Source organism: Sorex fumeus, unplaced genomic scaffold, assembly GCF_029834395.1.
Source record: "Sorex fumeus unplaced genomic scaffold, SorFum_2.1 ptg000047l, whole genome shotgun sequence".
In the NCBI taxonomy this organism is placed as follows: domain Eukaryota; kingdom Metazoa; phylum Chordata; class Mammalia; order Eulipotyphla; family Soricidae; genus Sorex; species Sorex fumeus.
The window spans coordinates 10200192-10213564 of NW_026606104.1; the positions used below are offsets into that span (position 1 = coordinate 10200192).

The 13373-nt window shown below is 50.2% G+C and overlaps 1 protein-coding gene across 1 annotated transcript; it reads left to right on the top strand.

Moving 5' to 3' along the window:
• The first annotated feature begins 6562 nt into the window (after positions 1 to 6562).
• Positions 6563 to 12978, top strand: BARHL2 (BarH like homeobox 2). Its single transcript, XM_056123272.1, has 3 exons — positions 6563 to 7945; positions 9917 to 10142; positions 11881 to 12978. The coding sequence occupies exons 1-3, from the start codon at positions 7321 to 7323 to the stop codon at positions 12191 to 12193; spliced, it is 1164 nt and encodes a 387-aa protein (XP_055979247.1). The 5' UTR covers positions 6563 to 7320; the 3' UTR covers positions 12194 to 12978.
• The last annotated feature ends 395 nt before the right edge of the window (positions 12979 to 13373 follow it).

Below are 13373 nucleotides of genomic sequence, written 5' to 3' on the forward strand. Positions count from 1 at the left end.
GCCCTCCTCCCACCGGAGATCTCTTTCTTACTGCAGCCGACCGCAATAAACAACCGAGACAGAAATCCACTGGGGTCTCTCTTTGCCACGCTCCTGGCTCAGCACCCCAGGAATGTCGCGGTGTGCGCGCCTGGTGTGTTTCCGCCTTAACAAGGCCCTCCAGGCAGGTGGAGTTTCTGGAGAAGGACCCACTTAATTAGCATTTAAATTCACAGTCCCCTCTTATTGCCAAATACTTCTCCCGGGAGAATTTGGTGAAAAGCGGGCATTTAACAATTAGGAGATGCGGAAGGCCCCTCGAACTAGGAATTCTAAATCTTTCTTCTGACTTTGGAAGGCCAAAGTCGTGGGGACACGCGAATGCCTCGGGTGGGAGGCGGTGTGCGACGGGCATCCCGGGGGTTCAGCACTGGGCCCTCCCTCCTCAAACCCTCTTTCTTAAGGACCGCCTAGAGCCCAAAGCTAGGCACTCCTCGCCGTCTAAAAATTGTCCAGCTCTTCACTGCTTTCTGGTCCAGGCCAAGGGCCTGCGTTCCCAAAATGAAGGAATGGCCCAGGATGCGGACGCCTGGGCCCCGCCTAAGAACGGCCCCTCTCGGGCTGCATCGCATCCTCCTGCTGTGTACGGCCCAATTCTCTCCTTGCATCGCCTCGGGGGTTCAGTTTCCTGGAAGCCCTGTAGTTGTTTGCATGGGTTGTTTTCCGATGGATGCAAGCCCTCCACTCCTTCCCAGTACCCAAGAAACCACATTGCCCCCTAGACACACGAGCCCCAGGAGTTGGAGGTTTCAGCAGACCCTCCACCCCACCCCCTCACAGAGGCCGAGCGAATGCACAGACTTCCTCACCCCACCTCCAACCCGCACCAGGTCTGAGATCTCAGCCCCGCCCGCAGCAGAGGTTGGAGCTGGGGCGGGGAGCTTTCAATTTGTTCCAGTGATGGTTCTAACTTAATAAGGCGATTGATTAGCGCTCAAAGTGCCGTTTTAATTAGCCGCTTGTTAATTAACATCGCAAATGAATTTCCCCTTCCCTGATTGGCATCTTCGCCCAGCGCTAGGAGGCTTGCTTTTCCCCTCCGCCTCTCCACTCCACTCCTTCTTAACCTCTGGAGTTGGCAGAAGAATCAGCTGATGGTGCCACAGTGGGGCCCTTTCGTTTCTCCAGGATGGTTAGTGAACACAGATTCCGTTTTAGAAAGGATGAAATGAAATCACTTCTCGGTTTCCCCTGGTCTCCTCTTCCTACTGCCTCTACTCTGTTATCTTCTCAATCTATACTTCTAAATTGCGAAACTTCATTCTTCATCCAGAATGAAGGGAGAACTTAGAATTCTAGAAAACTAAAAGAAGCCATGGTTGTGGTGGAAGAGCTGTTACAGATTGGATTTGAGGAGATGGGAGCATCCCTTGGAGTGAAATCTAAGGTTTATGTAGCCTCCTCTAAAATTCTGCTGTGGAGGTGTGTGAACACCATTAGTTGCCTGTCATCCAAGCTGCGCGAAGAGTATTCCAAGGAGCACTCCCTAGAGCTCCTCCAAGCACTCAGGACAGATCCCCAGAGTCCACAGATTGTAGCCCAGTCTCAGAGGAAATAAAAAGCTTGAACAATGTGGGAACATTTTGCACCACCATTACTTAGCTACTATATCAATCCCTCTGTATATCCCTCCCTATTTTTTCATGACTGAAATACACACTTCATTTTTTTTAGGAAGTCTTTCTGTTCCCTAGCTCCTCCCATAGCCAGATGCCCACTTCCCTCTTTCCACCCCCACTGTATCACGTTCCTTTTTGCACCACAGCATTTATGAAAATTTCCAGCATATTCAAACCTCTGCCACCTCTTTAAGGTGTGCCTGTCTCCCATTCTCAAGCATCTGATCCATTAGTGATCTGATTATATTCAGGAGTGGCCATTGGCTGGGGGAATGAACCAGAGTAAAAGAAGAGAGAAGCTATATGTACGTATATATACATATTGCATTATTGTATATGTATGTACATAGCATATTATCAATTGCTAATTATCACCTTCGACCCGAGTTCGATTCCTCCGCCCCTCTCGGAGAGCCCGGCAAGCTATGGAGAGTATTCGATATGCCAGACACAGTAACAACAAAGTCTCCAATGGAGACGTTACTGGGCCCGCTCGAGCAAAATTATCACCTTTGCATTTATGATTTCATTTGAAAAATTATTGTCTTATTTGGTCATTATAAGAACTATATTTTAAGCAATTACAACTCTCTCTCATGAGGAGAAAGTTGTTGGTCTGATGAGAAAGGTTAAGTGCTTTGGGCAAGAACACTGGAAATGTCAGAATGAGAGTAAAACTCCCTATTCTGAAGTTATTTCTTCTATAGCTCTATTTACCTTTCTGTGGATTGCCTGACACCACATACATCTAACCCCCCAAAGGAGAGTCAACCTCACTATATCTTTGCTAAACTGCCAATACTTAAATTTCTGGATCCTTATACATCTTCTAAATTTTATTATGATTTAGAATTCATGCTTTCAACACTTTAATTCCTCATTACCTTATTCTTTCTTGTCTGCTTTCCCTTGCTCCCTATGCTCCCAATTTCAACTGTCATGATTTTAGTGCTTTTAAAAGATTCATTCTCTGTTTCATGAGTTTCCTTATTTTTTCGAAATGAGTATCACAAGCAGTTAGAAATAAGATAAAGTTTTTCAAGGTTCATGTTTTTGTAGATTTGAAATGCAGTGTGATTAAATTTTCTTCAGAAATTCAGTCCGAGTTAGAAGTTGGAGAGTTTATTTGTATATCATGCATTTTTTACGGTGAGAAACAATGGCTGATAATCCTGGTTCTCGGTTTGGGGCTCTTGGCGCCGCCCAGTGGAAGAAAGGGAATACAACTTATTCCCGTTCATTGGCATTGTCATAAGTGAACCCTGAGAAATGTTAAAATAAAACTGGCTTGGGAAGAAATACCAGTTCCAACTTTATTTTCAATCTACAGGCACATTTCTTCAAAACCGAGTCCCATTAAACAAATAAACAAAACCACATACTTCAAGTACTAAGCCGAAAACCTGGATATCAGTTGTAATAGCAGACCTCAAGAAAGTATATTAAAGAACAAAAAGTTGTTTTAAACATTCCAGTGGTGAACGACTTCTGTGGTGCAAATGGAGCATTTAAGGACTGAAATGTCTTTTGGAGCAAGAAAAAGAATTTTGTTTTTTAGTATCCGCAGTTAGCAAATGACGTTTTGTATAAAAAATTCAGATATCTTCCAAGGATTTAAAAAGTTTTCTTCCTTTATTCATCTATTATTGTTTAAGTGAAGACATGAAAATGGGAGTAATTTTCCTACATAAGTTTAAGATTATATATATGTGTGTATATATACATATATATACATCTCTATGTATATACATACATACACACATATAAAAGCACCCAGTGAGAAAGTCTGACATTTAGCCCAATTCATGTATTTTCTTGTATATAAATAGAATTTTAAGTATTAACATAAATTCTATTTTATTTAATAACATATTTTTAAATGAAAAGTTATGCTTGCTCTCATAGAAAATGCAGGACTTCTAGGATGTATACATTATAGTACTCTCAGAGTGGGTGAGGGGACTAATGGCAAAAAAAAAAAAAAGAACTGAGAAAAGTTAAGAAACAAAATCCAGTGCTGAAGGATTTATTTTTCATTAAGTTTTCAGTCTAGTCTTTTGAGCCCCACTTTTAGATCTTCAGACCAGTTAGCATTTCCTCCCTGATAGAGACCAAAAGATAGGAGGCTTGATAAAAGTCAAGGTCATGTTTTACCCTCACAATTGTTGCTTGGAAAAGCTGATCTCCTAACAGCCTAAAGAAATCCTCTATGATCTTAACCTTTTAAAAAGGAAATACGATGGGACGTTTTTTTCCCCCTCAGAAGGGGCCTACTGGGTTTCCCTTTGCTCTCCTTTAGAGTTTTCAAATAAGGAATATCACTCCTGCCTGACATTTTCACTTTCTTTTCTTTTTAGATGTTGTTCCCACACCCCTCCCCCCATAGGATCATATTTTTGTCTCCCCTGCTAATGTTGTAAATTATTGCAAGCAAAAGCCGTTGCAGAACCGACCAACACAAGCTGTGCCATCAAGCTTTTGAGTTCTTGAGTCATTTCAGGTGTCTGAACAAAACAAAAACAGGCTTAAATGAATTATTTATCAAGGTCGAGAATAATTGATTTGTGAGTGTTGTCAGTTGAGGATCTTAAATTTGTTTTCTCTCCCTTCCCACCTCCTGCCCGGGAAGAGGCAGACAGGGGATTGTATGCTGGAGCCTGAAGTCCGGGAAGGAAACGCATCTTTTTCAGGAAGCTGAGAACTGATGTCGAAATGAGAAGAACCCAAATTGATATTTGAAGGCAGAAGAATAAGAACATCGACCTACAGTGTCAGCAGCTCCACCGCCCTTACCAGGAGACCCACTGAGCCAAGGATGCGAGTTACTGCGGCGTTTACAGGCGGCCCTTGGCCCTTGGCTAGGTCTTATGTCCCCGGAAAGCCCAAAGTCCTGGGCGTCTGGAATCCTTGGCCGGAAGGCCAAGGCCTGGCCCCTAGATTCCTAAGAGGGTCGCCCCAGCCGGGGCGCACTTCCAATTCCAGGCCCCGATCAGGTGCCCCCGCGGCTTCTCGGCCCGGGTACTTTACGCTCTCCCGGCCAGCCAGGACTCCGCGGCCCGCCCTGCAGCTCGCCCCGCGCGCCGCCTCGGCCAGTCAACCCCCGGCCCTTTCGTCAAACTCTTCAGTTTGCCTAGAAAAACGGCAGCGTCAGATTGTACATTTCATTTCCCCGCTGGGCTTTCCATTCCCTAGACTACGAGATGGTCCCATAAGGGGGCGGGGGAAACCCGTTTGAAATAGCCCCACGCACCCTAGAAATAGCTCGGGCTCTTTATTTCTGGAACAAACACGCCGGAATCCCCCAGGAAAAAGCTGGGAGGATGAGCCTCCCACCTACCCTTTAGGCCCCGGGGGCGCACACAGCAGTTGCTCAGGACTGAAGCTGGATCTTGCCCCAGGAGGGTCTTGGGCTTCCTTGGTCCCACCCCCATCCCGCGCCTCTTCCTGCTCCCTCCTCAATGGGGAAAATAAAAGCTATTCTGCAAGAAGAGATCCTCGGAGTTGCAACTCAACCCCCGAGTTGGGCCCAGCCCTAGGAGACTTGAAAGGCCATTTTCTACTACCACCGTGCACCAAAGTCACGAAAGCGATGCCAGCCACTCAGATTCATAGGGCTCTTAAAATGGTAATTTGGAGTAAAATGTAACTCAAAGAACTTTGAATCATTCATTAGCACCTTATAATTACTCTGCTAATTAGGTTGACACGGCACTTAATCAGGAGTAATACGCCGTCTTGTCACTGGCACTTCCCATTACTCTGACATTCAACAAGAGACAGGTTGGAGACGTCCGGGAAAAAATAATGCAAGTTGATGCCCTCTGCTGAGGCGTCTCAGCCACATCTTTCTCTGGCTCCCAAGTGCACCCACAGTGACAGTCTCCTTTCCAAGGGTGCAGAGAGAGAGAGAGAGAGAGAGAGAGAGAGAGAGAGAGAGAGAGAGAGAGAGAGAGAGAGAGAGATGCACCCAATCCCCTAGTCCCAGTCCTGCCAAAGGGAACCGTGCCCAGTGGAGAACACCTCATCTCGCCCGACTCCGGACACTCTTTGTCCGTCTTGGAAGAAAGAGTCAGCTCAAGCATTCCTTCCAGCACCGGCTCTGATTAGATCTGCTCGGGCACCGGGTTTTGTGCATCAGGACCTCCCGGCCACGGTGCAAGCGGACCCCATTTCGTCCTCCGCCCCTTCCCAAGTGCGGGCCGCTTAGGTGGGTCTGGGCAATTCGGGGGTGGTGTGTGTGTGTGTGTGTGTGTGTGTGTGTGTGTGTGTGTGTGTGTGTGTGTGAAGTCAGAACACGAAATCTGCCGGCCCCAGAGTACTAGCTGTTGGCGTTGACACGCTCTCCCGGGCTTTCCTTCGGGGCTTTCCCTCAGCTCCCAGTGTCCCCGGTCTATTCAAGCGCAGGAGTCTAAAGGTAAGTCGAGAAAATTCCTTTCCCCCTCCTGTCCTCTTTCCCTCCTTCTTCGGACTTCGTAAATGAACGCCAGATCGTTATCGCCCACTTGCGTGTGTTCTTCCCACGCCCCCTCCCCCGGCGCAAGCAGTTCGCTCCTCTAGTCTTCCTCGGCTCGCGTCCCTCTCTGGCTTTGCCCCTCGCGCGTGATTGTGCACACCGGGACCGATGCAGGCGTTAGGTGTTGGGCTTTGGGTTGCAGGCAAAGGGACCAGCGAGTTCTCAAAAGAGCAGCGAAGCCCGAGCCGCGCTCGCTGACGGGTGGCAGAGCCGCGCACCGATTGGCTCCGGGCACGTCGGCGTCGTTCGTTCGCGCGGGCGCGGCCAATGGGGGCGCAGGACCCGGCGCGCGGCCTGGGCGGCTGGGGCGCGGGCCCGGCGCGGCGCGGGGAGCAGCGGCAGTGGCCGTGACGTCACGGGAGGGGGTCGGCGCCGCCCGCAAGAAGCCGGATTACAAGCGATCGCGCCCGGCTGCGGCCGGAGTCGCTCGGCGCCTCGTCTCCGCCGTCTGCTCCTCCTGCACCTGCTTCTTCCACCACCTCCTCCACCACCTCCTCCTCCTCTTTCTCCTCCTTCTAGTGTTACCGCGACCGCGGTGGCGGCGTCTGAGCCACAACTTTCCCAGAAAGTTCAGAAACTAGACTGTGGGGTGACCGAGTGGCGCGCGGCAGATACCTCGAGGACCCGGGAGCTCCGAGGGTGCGCGGCCACCCGGGCTCCGCGGACGTCTCTAGCTGCCACGTCCGCCGCCGCAGCTGCAGCTGGGTGCCAGGCTGTGGGCAGATCCCGGCGGCGGCGGCGTCGGGGGCCCCCTCTTGCCGCCTGCACCTTCGCCTGGGTCCCCAGAGCAGTCACCGCTCTCCCACGTGCGAGGTCGTTCTCGGAGCACACGCTCGGTGTTGCCTAAATTTTTTTTTCTGGCTTCCCCCCCTTCCCCCGGCCTTTCTTCCTCCCTACCCCTACTTTTTTTTTTTCCTATAAGGAAACAAAAAGAAAAAGGAAAAGAGAAAAGTTGTGTCGAAAGTGCCCACCGATTGCCACCTCCCGATAATCCCTCCTAGTCTCCCCGCCCCACTTTATTTGTGGTTTTGTATTTTTTTTTAAACTCGGCGACAACCTTGCTGAGTGTTTTGTTTTGTTTTACGATCGGTAGCTTCCTTTGCTTGGGCTGGCTGCTGAGCGGCGGAGTGGCGTGGACCTCATGTAGAAATGACAACAATGGAAGGGGCCAGCGGGTCGAGTTTTGGAATAGACACGATTTTGTCCAGTGCCAGTTCGGGCAGCCCCGGCATGATGAATGGAGATTTCCGCCCGCTCGGCGAGCCCAGGACCGCGGATTTTAGGAGTCAGGCCACTCCGTCGCCCTGTTCGGAGATTGATACCGTAGGAACGGCGCCTTCTTCTCCCATCTCGGTCACCATGGAGCCCCCGGAACCACCTCTGGTCGCAGATGGGCCCCAGCATCACCATCACCTCCACCACGGCCCGCAGCCACCGCCGTGCGCCGCGGCCCCCACGCAAAGTTTGCAGCCTTCGCCCCAACAGCAACCACCGCCGTCGGCGCCCCAGCCTCCTCCGGCGGCCCAGCAGCTCGGCTCGGCCGCGTCGGCCCCCAGGACTTCCACCTCTTCTTTTTTAATCAAGGACATCTTGGGTGACTGCAAACCTCTGGCGGCGTGTGCACCCTACAGCACCAGCGTCTCCTCTCCCCACCCTACCCCGAAGCAAGAGAGCAACGCAGCTCATGAGAGCTTCAGGCCCAAGCTCGAGCAAGAGGAAGGCAAAACCAAACTCGACAAGCGGGAAGATGCCCAGGGCGACATCAAATGCCACGGTGAGTCTCACGCCAGAGCCGGCTTCCTTATCTAGCATCCCCCCGCCTCGGTTTCCCAGTCTCCCCCCCCCCCACCCCCTTTTCCCCCTGCAGGCGCTCGAGATTCCGGGGAGTGATACCCGGAGCTTCCCCGGCCCATGGTTCCGTTGTCCAAAGCTGCAGTGTGGAGGGAGTGTGGAGTGGGGACTCGTCCCAAGTTCGTTTTTATTGTCTGTTTCTACCTCTCAACCCTTACCGCCATTCAGCACCTTCCTCCGTTTTAATCGGTTAGGAAGGGGGTGGCAGTGCTCCCACAGGGGAATTCGTTACTCTATCCTAGGAAAGAACTTGAAAAAATTTTTTTTCTGGCTGAGACCTAGATAGGTAGGACTGGGGGAAGTAGGACTAGAGAAGTAGGACTGGGAGAGAGAAACTGGTTTAGCTATCAAGCATGGTGGTTGGCAGTGATGGTGGTGATGGTGTGTGAGTGTATGAGTGGGGGGGTGTCACAATGTGGCGTTTATTCTTTAATGTGAATTATTTCATGCCACCTCCCCCCCCCACCATCACGTTTGCCAAATACCATCACAGGAATGCTCAAATTTAATGAATGAAAAATTTCAGAGGGGATGAACAGACCAACTTTAAGAAAATCACGATTAATCCAGGAAAGCCCGCATTCACAATCAGTTTCTTTAAACATCCTGCTTACCTCATGTGAACATCCACATTACAGTAGGATTTTTGGATCTTTAATCATAAGTGGGAGGTAGCATTTGTGAAAGCAAAATTTTAGGAGATAAAATTGTTCTATTTTGTTGAAATAAGAAGGTGGCAGTTGAAATTATCCTTTAACTCTTTTCCCATGTTTCCCTTGGAGAATTCTGTAAAAATTGTTCTTGTCTTTGCATAGCGAAAGAGTTTTAATGTACAGGAGAGTCTTTCCCCCTTTACTGATAAGTTTATTATTATTTTTATTATTACTACTTTGATTAATATTTGCCGTCTCTGGGAAAGACGTGTGCTGTCTGGAAGGTAGGATATTGGCACCTCATTTTACTATTATAGCATTAGCATAATAGCGCCCAAAACAGATGTACAGTCTGGGCTGACGATTTTTTTGTGCATCAACCTCCCCAGTGGGTCAATTAGAGAGATTATTGTTCTTCCTGCAGGGAAGATCAAGGAGCAGAGCAAAAACGGGTACAAACAGAGAGGGATTGACATATCGATTTCCCAGCATTTCAGGGAAAAACCAAAGTTGACAAATAGAATCCGGAAATCTCTGGGCTGTCACCTGAATGGGCTCAGTGATTCTGAGCTCAGCTCAGAGTCGTCTGAGCGATATCTTCTTTCTGAAGATTTGAAAGACCTTATGCAAAGATCTGCAGAGAGCTTGACTCCAACATTTCCCAAGTGCATCCAAAAAGAGAAACCAAATACCTATGGTTTTCAGCAAACAAAAATAAAATAAAAATTGTGCCTCCCCCTTGCCCCATTCCAAAAAAAAAAAAAAAAAGAGCACAAAATCTTTTAAGAACTCCCTAATCAGAGAAAACAGAATAAAAACAATCAAGCAAACTGGGCAGAGTTTCTCCACAGTTAAGGAAACAAGAACAAAAGGACCCTTTATTTAAAGTATTTATCCCCCTTTTTGACTTCTAATGCTAAGATGCTCAGAGAAACCTTTTAAGAATCCTTTCAGGAACTGTGGAGGAGATCCACACTCTCCAGTAAGAATTTGGCCCTCTTCCTCCATAGGAACATCACATCTAACATCGAAGTCTCTCTCTCTCTCTCTCTCTCTCTCTCTCTCTCTCTCTCTCTGTATGTGTGTGTGTGTGTAGGTGGGGAGCAGAATGAAGCCCCTTCCCTCTGTCCCCAGTCCCTGTGCAGTGGCTGGTTTGGGATTGTGGAATTGTCTGTGCAAAGAAGACAGCCACCTTTCCCTATCCCAGTCTCACTTATGGCTTGTCTGGGTTTCTATTGTAGGAACAAAGGAAGAAGGCGACCGGGAGATTACGAGTAGCCGAGAGAGTCCCCCAGTGAGGGCCAAAAAGCCTCGAAAAGCCCGTACGGCTTTCTCTGACCATCAACTTAATCAGCTGGAAAGGAGCTTTGAGCGGCAGAAGTACCTGAGTGTGCAAGACCGCATGGACCTGGCGGCAGCCCTCAACCTCACTGACACCCAGGTCAAGACCTGGTATCAAAATCGCAGGTAAGGGGGATGAGGATGGGCGTGGGGGGTGAGGGGAAGAGCTGCAGGTGCCTGGCCTCTCACCCACATTCTTCTCTCGGTGACTGGAATCAGAGGGCAAAGGGTGGGTGCTGGGAGCTGCCTCCTGAGCAGGGATTAGACACACCCCCATGGAGAGAAGAACCCCAGGACAATGTTGCACTTCTGAGTTTCTTCACAGAAACTACTTTCCCCCTCATACCCAAGTAGCTGAAATTCCCCTCTTTTCTCCCCAAATCAAGCCACCCACACTTTCTCAGATTGAGACATTCATGCAGCTGACACTTATGCCCCTAGAGTCTAGGAAGTACACCCCACGGGCCTGCCCCAGGCTGGTTTGGAATGTCTGTAGCCAGCCAGCCTGGCCCTTTCATACATAGTCTGCAGAGCTGCCCCAGCAACCTGCTTAGATGGCCTTCCAGTGGGGAGAGGCGGGTGGGTCGGCAGCCCAAGATTTTAGCTGGAGGATCAGGCAGCTGGCCAGTGGTTAGGCCTGGGAGATATGTCCCCTGTGCGGGCCATCTCACATTCAGCCTTGAATGCTGTTTTGCCTGAAAGAAAATTAAGAAAGGAACTGGTAATAATTACAGGCCCCTGAACGATAAAGCCAAGCAGAGACATTGGAAGCCTAGATTATGCTGTTTGCAGGCTTGATGGTTGTCTCCCCATCTCCATGTTCTCTTTCCCTCCTCTGATCTCGTTTGTGTTTTAATCATCCATAAGTGCAGTTGGAAATGCCCATTCAGTTGTCATCTTTACCATAATTTTCTGTCTCATTACATACGGCTTCAGCCACCCTAATTCTGTCGGAAAACATTAGTGTCATTTGTAGCCAATTTAAAATGGACGACATGTTTATTAATTTGGCTGGAGCTGTTGCATGAAGGCCCACCAGCCCTGAGTCCTTGGTGAAGGAATTGAGCAAACAGCCACTCCTCCCTTTCTAGCGGGTGTGGGGTGTGGGGAGGATTGGGGGGAGGTGGCCAGGAAAAGCTGATCACAGGTTTTAATTGTTACTATCTCCCAGAGGAGAAAATATCTTGAAAAGCAATTCCACCCCCCCCCCCCCAATGGCCCCGAGGTACTGTCCTCTTGAGAGAGCTCTCCCTCCAACAGATTCCATTCTGCAACCTCCACACCGGCCTTCTGTAAGCCCTGCTGCCTGGGGTCTGCTCCATCAGGGCTGTGCCTCACAGCCTTAGGGACTGAGAGGGATTGGGGCCAGATGCCCCACGACCCTCCTGTCCCTTTGTTTCAGTTTTTTTCTCACTGGACCTGAAGAAAGAAGAACAGGCAGAGAACAGGCACTGGAATTGAGTTGGAGGTGGGGAACGCAGTCGAGAAAAATTAGAGGAGGGAACATCTACAGTGGTCCAGGTTGGCTTCCTGGAAAGTTCTAGGAAGTAGCCTAAGGAAGGGGAGCAGCCGATCAGGGACAGGAAGAGGGATCAAATCTGGCCGGGTTACATTTGCGAGAGGTCTCAGGCGTCCAGGGTGTTCACTGACAAAACGGACTCGATTTAGGGCTCTGTGTGAGCAAGGCTGGGGGTGGGGGTAGAGGGTGGACAGGATGTGAATTAAGCTTAGAGCTCTTTGGGCCCTCTGGATCCCCGTGGAGAAAGAGGAGGCGAAAAGGCAGAGAGAAGAAGGGGTTGGGGCAGGTGTCCGAACGGCGCCCCCACGGCAGCGTCGCGCATACCTCTGTATTTCCTCCCCCCAGGACCAAGTGGAAGCGGCAGACGGCGGTGGGCCTGGAGCTGCTGGCCGAGGCTGGGAACTACTCGGCCCTGCAGAGGATGTTTCCGTCGCCGTATTTCTACCACCCGAGCCTGCTGGGCAGCATGGACAGCACCACGGCGGCGGCCGCGGCCGCGGCCATGTACAGCAGCATGTACCGGACTCCCCCCGCGCCCCATCCCCAGCTGCAGCGGCCCCTGGTGCCCCGAGTGCTCATCCACGGCCTGGGCCCCGGGGGACAGCCGGCCCTGAATCCCTTGTCCAATCCCATCCCGGGCACCCCGCACCCCCGGTGAGGAACGAGCAGCCCAACGTCGCCCCTTCCCCGCCCCGCTGCCCCCGGCCCGGCCTCGGACAGCCGCCAGCCCCTCCTGTCCCGCAGCGGGGCCGTCGAAGCACCGACGAGGGAGGCAGAGAAATGCAAGAGGAAGACGCCCACCCCCAGGCGGTGGCCCCCCCTAAAGGAACCCGCCTTCTGTTCGCCCACTCCCCAACCCCTCAGAGACAGGACTGCAAAGCCTCCCCCCCACCCCCAACTGCAGCGTGACTGGCGAGAACGCTGACCCCACACAAAGTGCGACCAGTAAGTGAACACACCCACACAAACAGAACCTCAAGTTCTTTTACGCTGTGACTTAAAGGACACGCAGAAAGGGGGCGGAGGGAGGGGCAGGAGGGAAGGAAGAAGGAGCTGAGAGGACAGCGCCCCGCGGAGAGAAGGGTCTGGGGACCCACAGCCTCTATTTTGGAGGCGCAGGGCGTGACTGTGGACATTGTCTCCCCCAGAGAAAAGAGGAGGGTAACTGAGAACTTTGCACTGATTTCTTATGACCTTTTTTTTTCTTTTGGAAAAGTGGCATGCTCCATAATATGAAAAAAAATGTACATTTGAAAGACAGAATGATAAGTGATATATCATATTTATTATATGTTGTCCAAAAAAAAAAAGAGTCACTTATATACGTTAGTAAAACATGATTTTTCTTTCCATGTCCTTTTCGATTCAGTCAAATAAATGCTTAGACAAAAATATAGATTTTTTTGTGATTGAAAATTACAAAAATAAAGTTTATCTTTTTTTAAACAAGCGATGAAATCCAAGGGAGCTGATTTTACTAAAGCAAAATGTGTTGTGGTTCTCTGATGACATGCATAACATGGTTGGGGGAAGAAAAAGAAAAAAACTGTCCTCCCGGAATATTCGAATGTACAGAATCTGTGAAGCCGTGGGTTTGATCTGTGGACCCCTAGCTCCCAGTGGTCATGTATTTGGTATTAACATGAATTTCCTACTCTCTGAATGAGCTTGGTTTCCCAGTAGCGCTGGCCACGGGAGAGTGTGCTCAGAGGCTGTCGGTGCGGCTAAGCGGCCGGCCAACTTTCGGCCATCTCTGCTTGCCGGCGGCCCCAGCTGAGCCCACGATGCCGCCTACCTCCTGCTCCTCCAGCCCCTTCTCTGGCTGCGCTCAGGCCGGG

Coding starts and splice junctions, on each gene's coding strand:
- BARHL2 (XM_056123272.1), top strand. CDS start 7,321: ATGACAACAATGGAAGGGGCCAGCGGGTCGAGTTTTGGAATAGACACG. Junction 7,946..9,916: donor GGGCGACATCAAATGCCACG/GTGAGTCTCACG, acceptor TTTCTATTGTAG/GAACAAAGGAAGAAGGCGAC. Junction 10,143..11,880: donor ACCTGGTATCAAAATCGCAG/GTAAGGGGGATG, acceptor TCCTCCCCCCAG/GACCAAGTGGAAGCGGCAGA.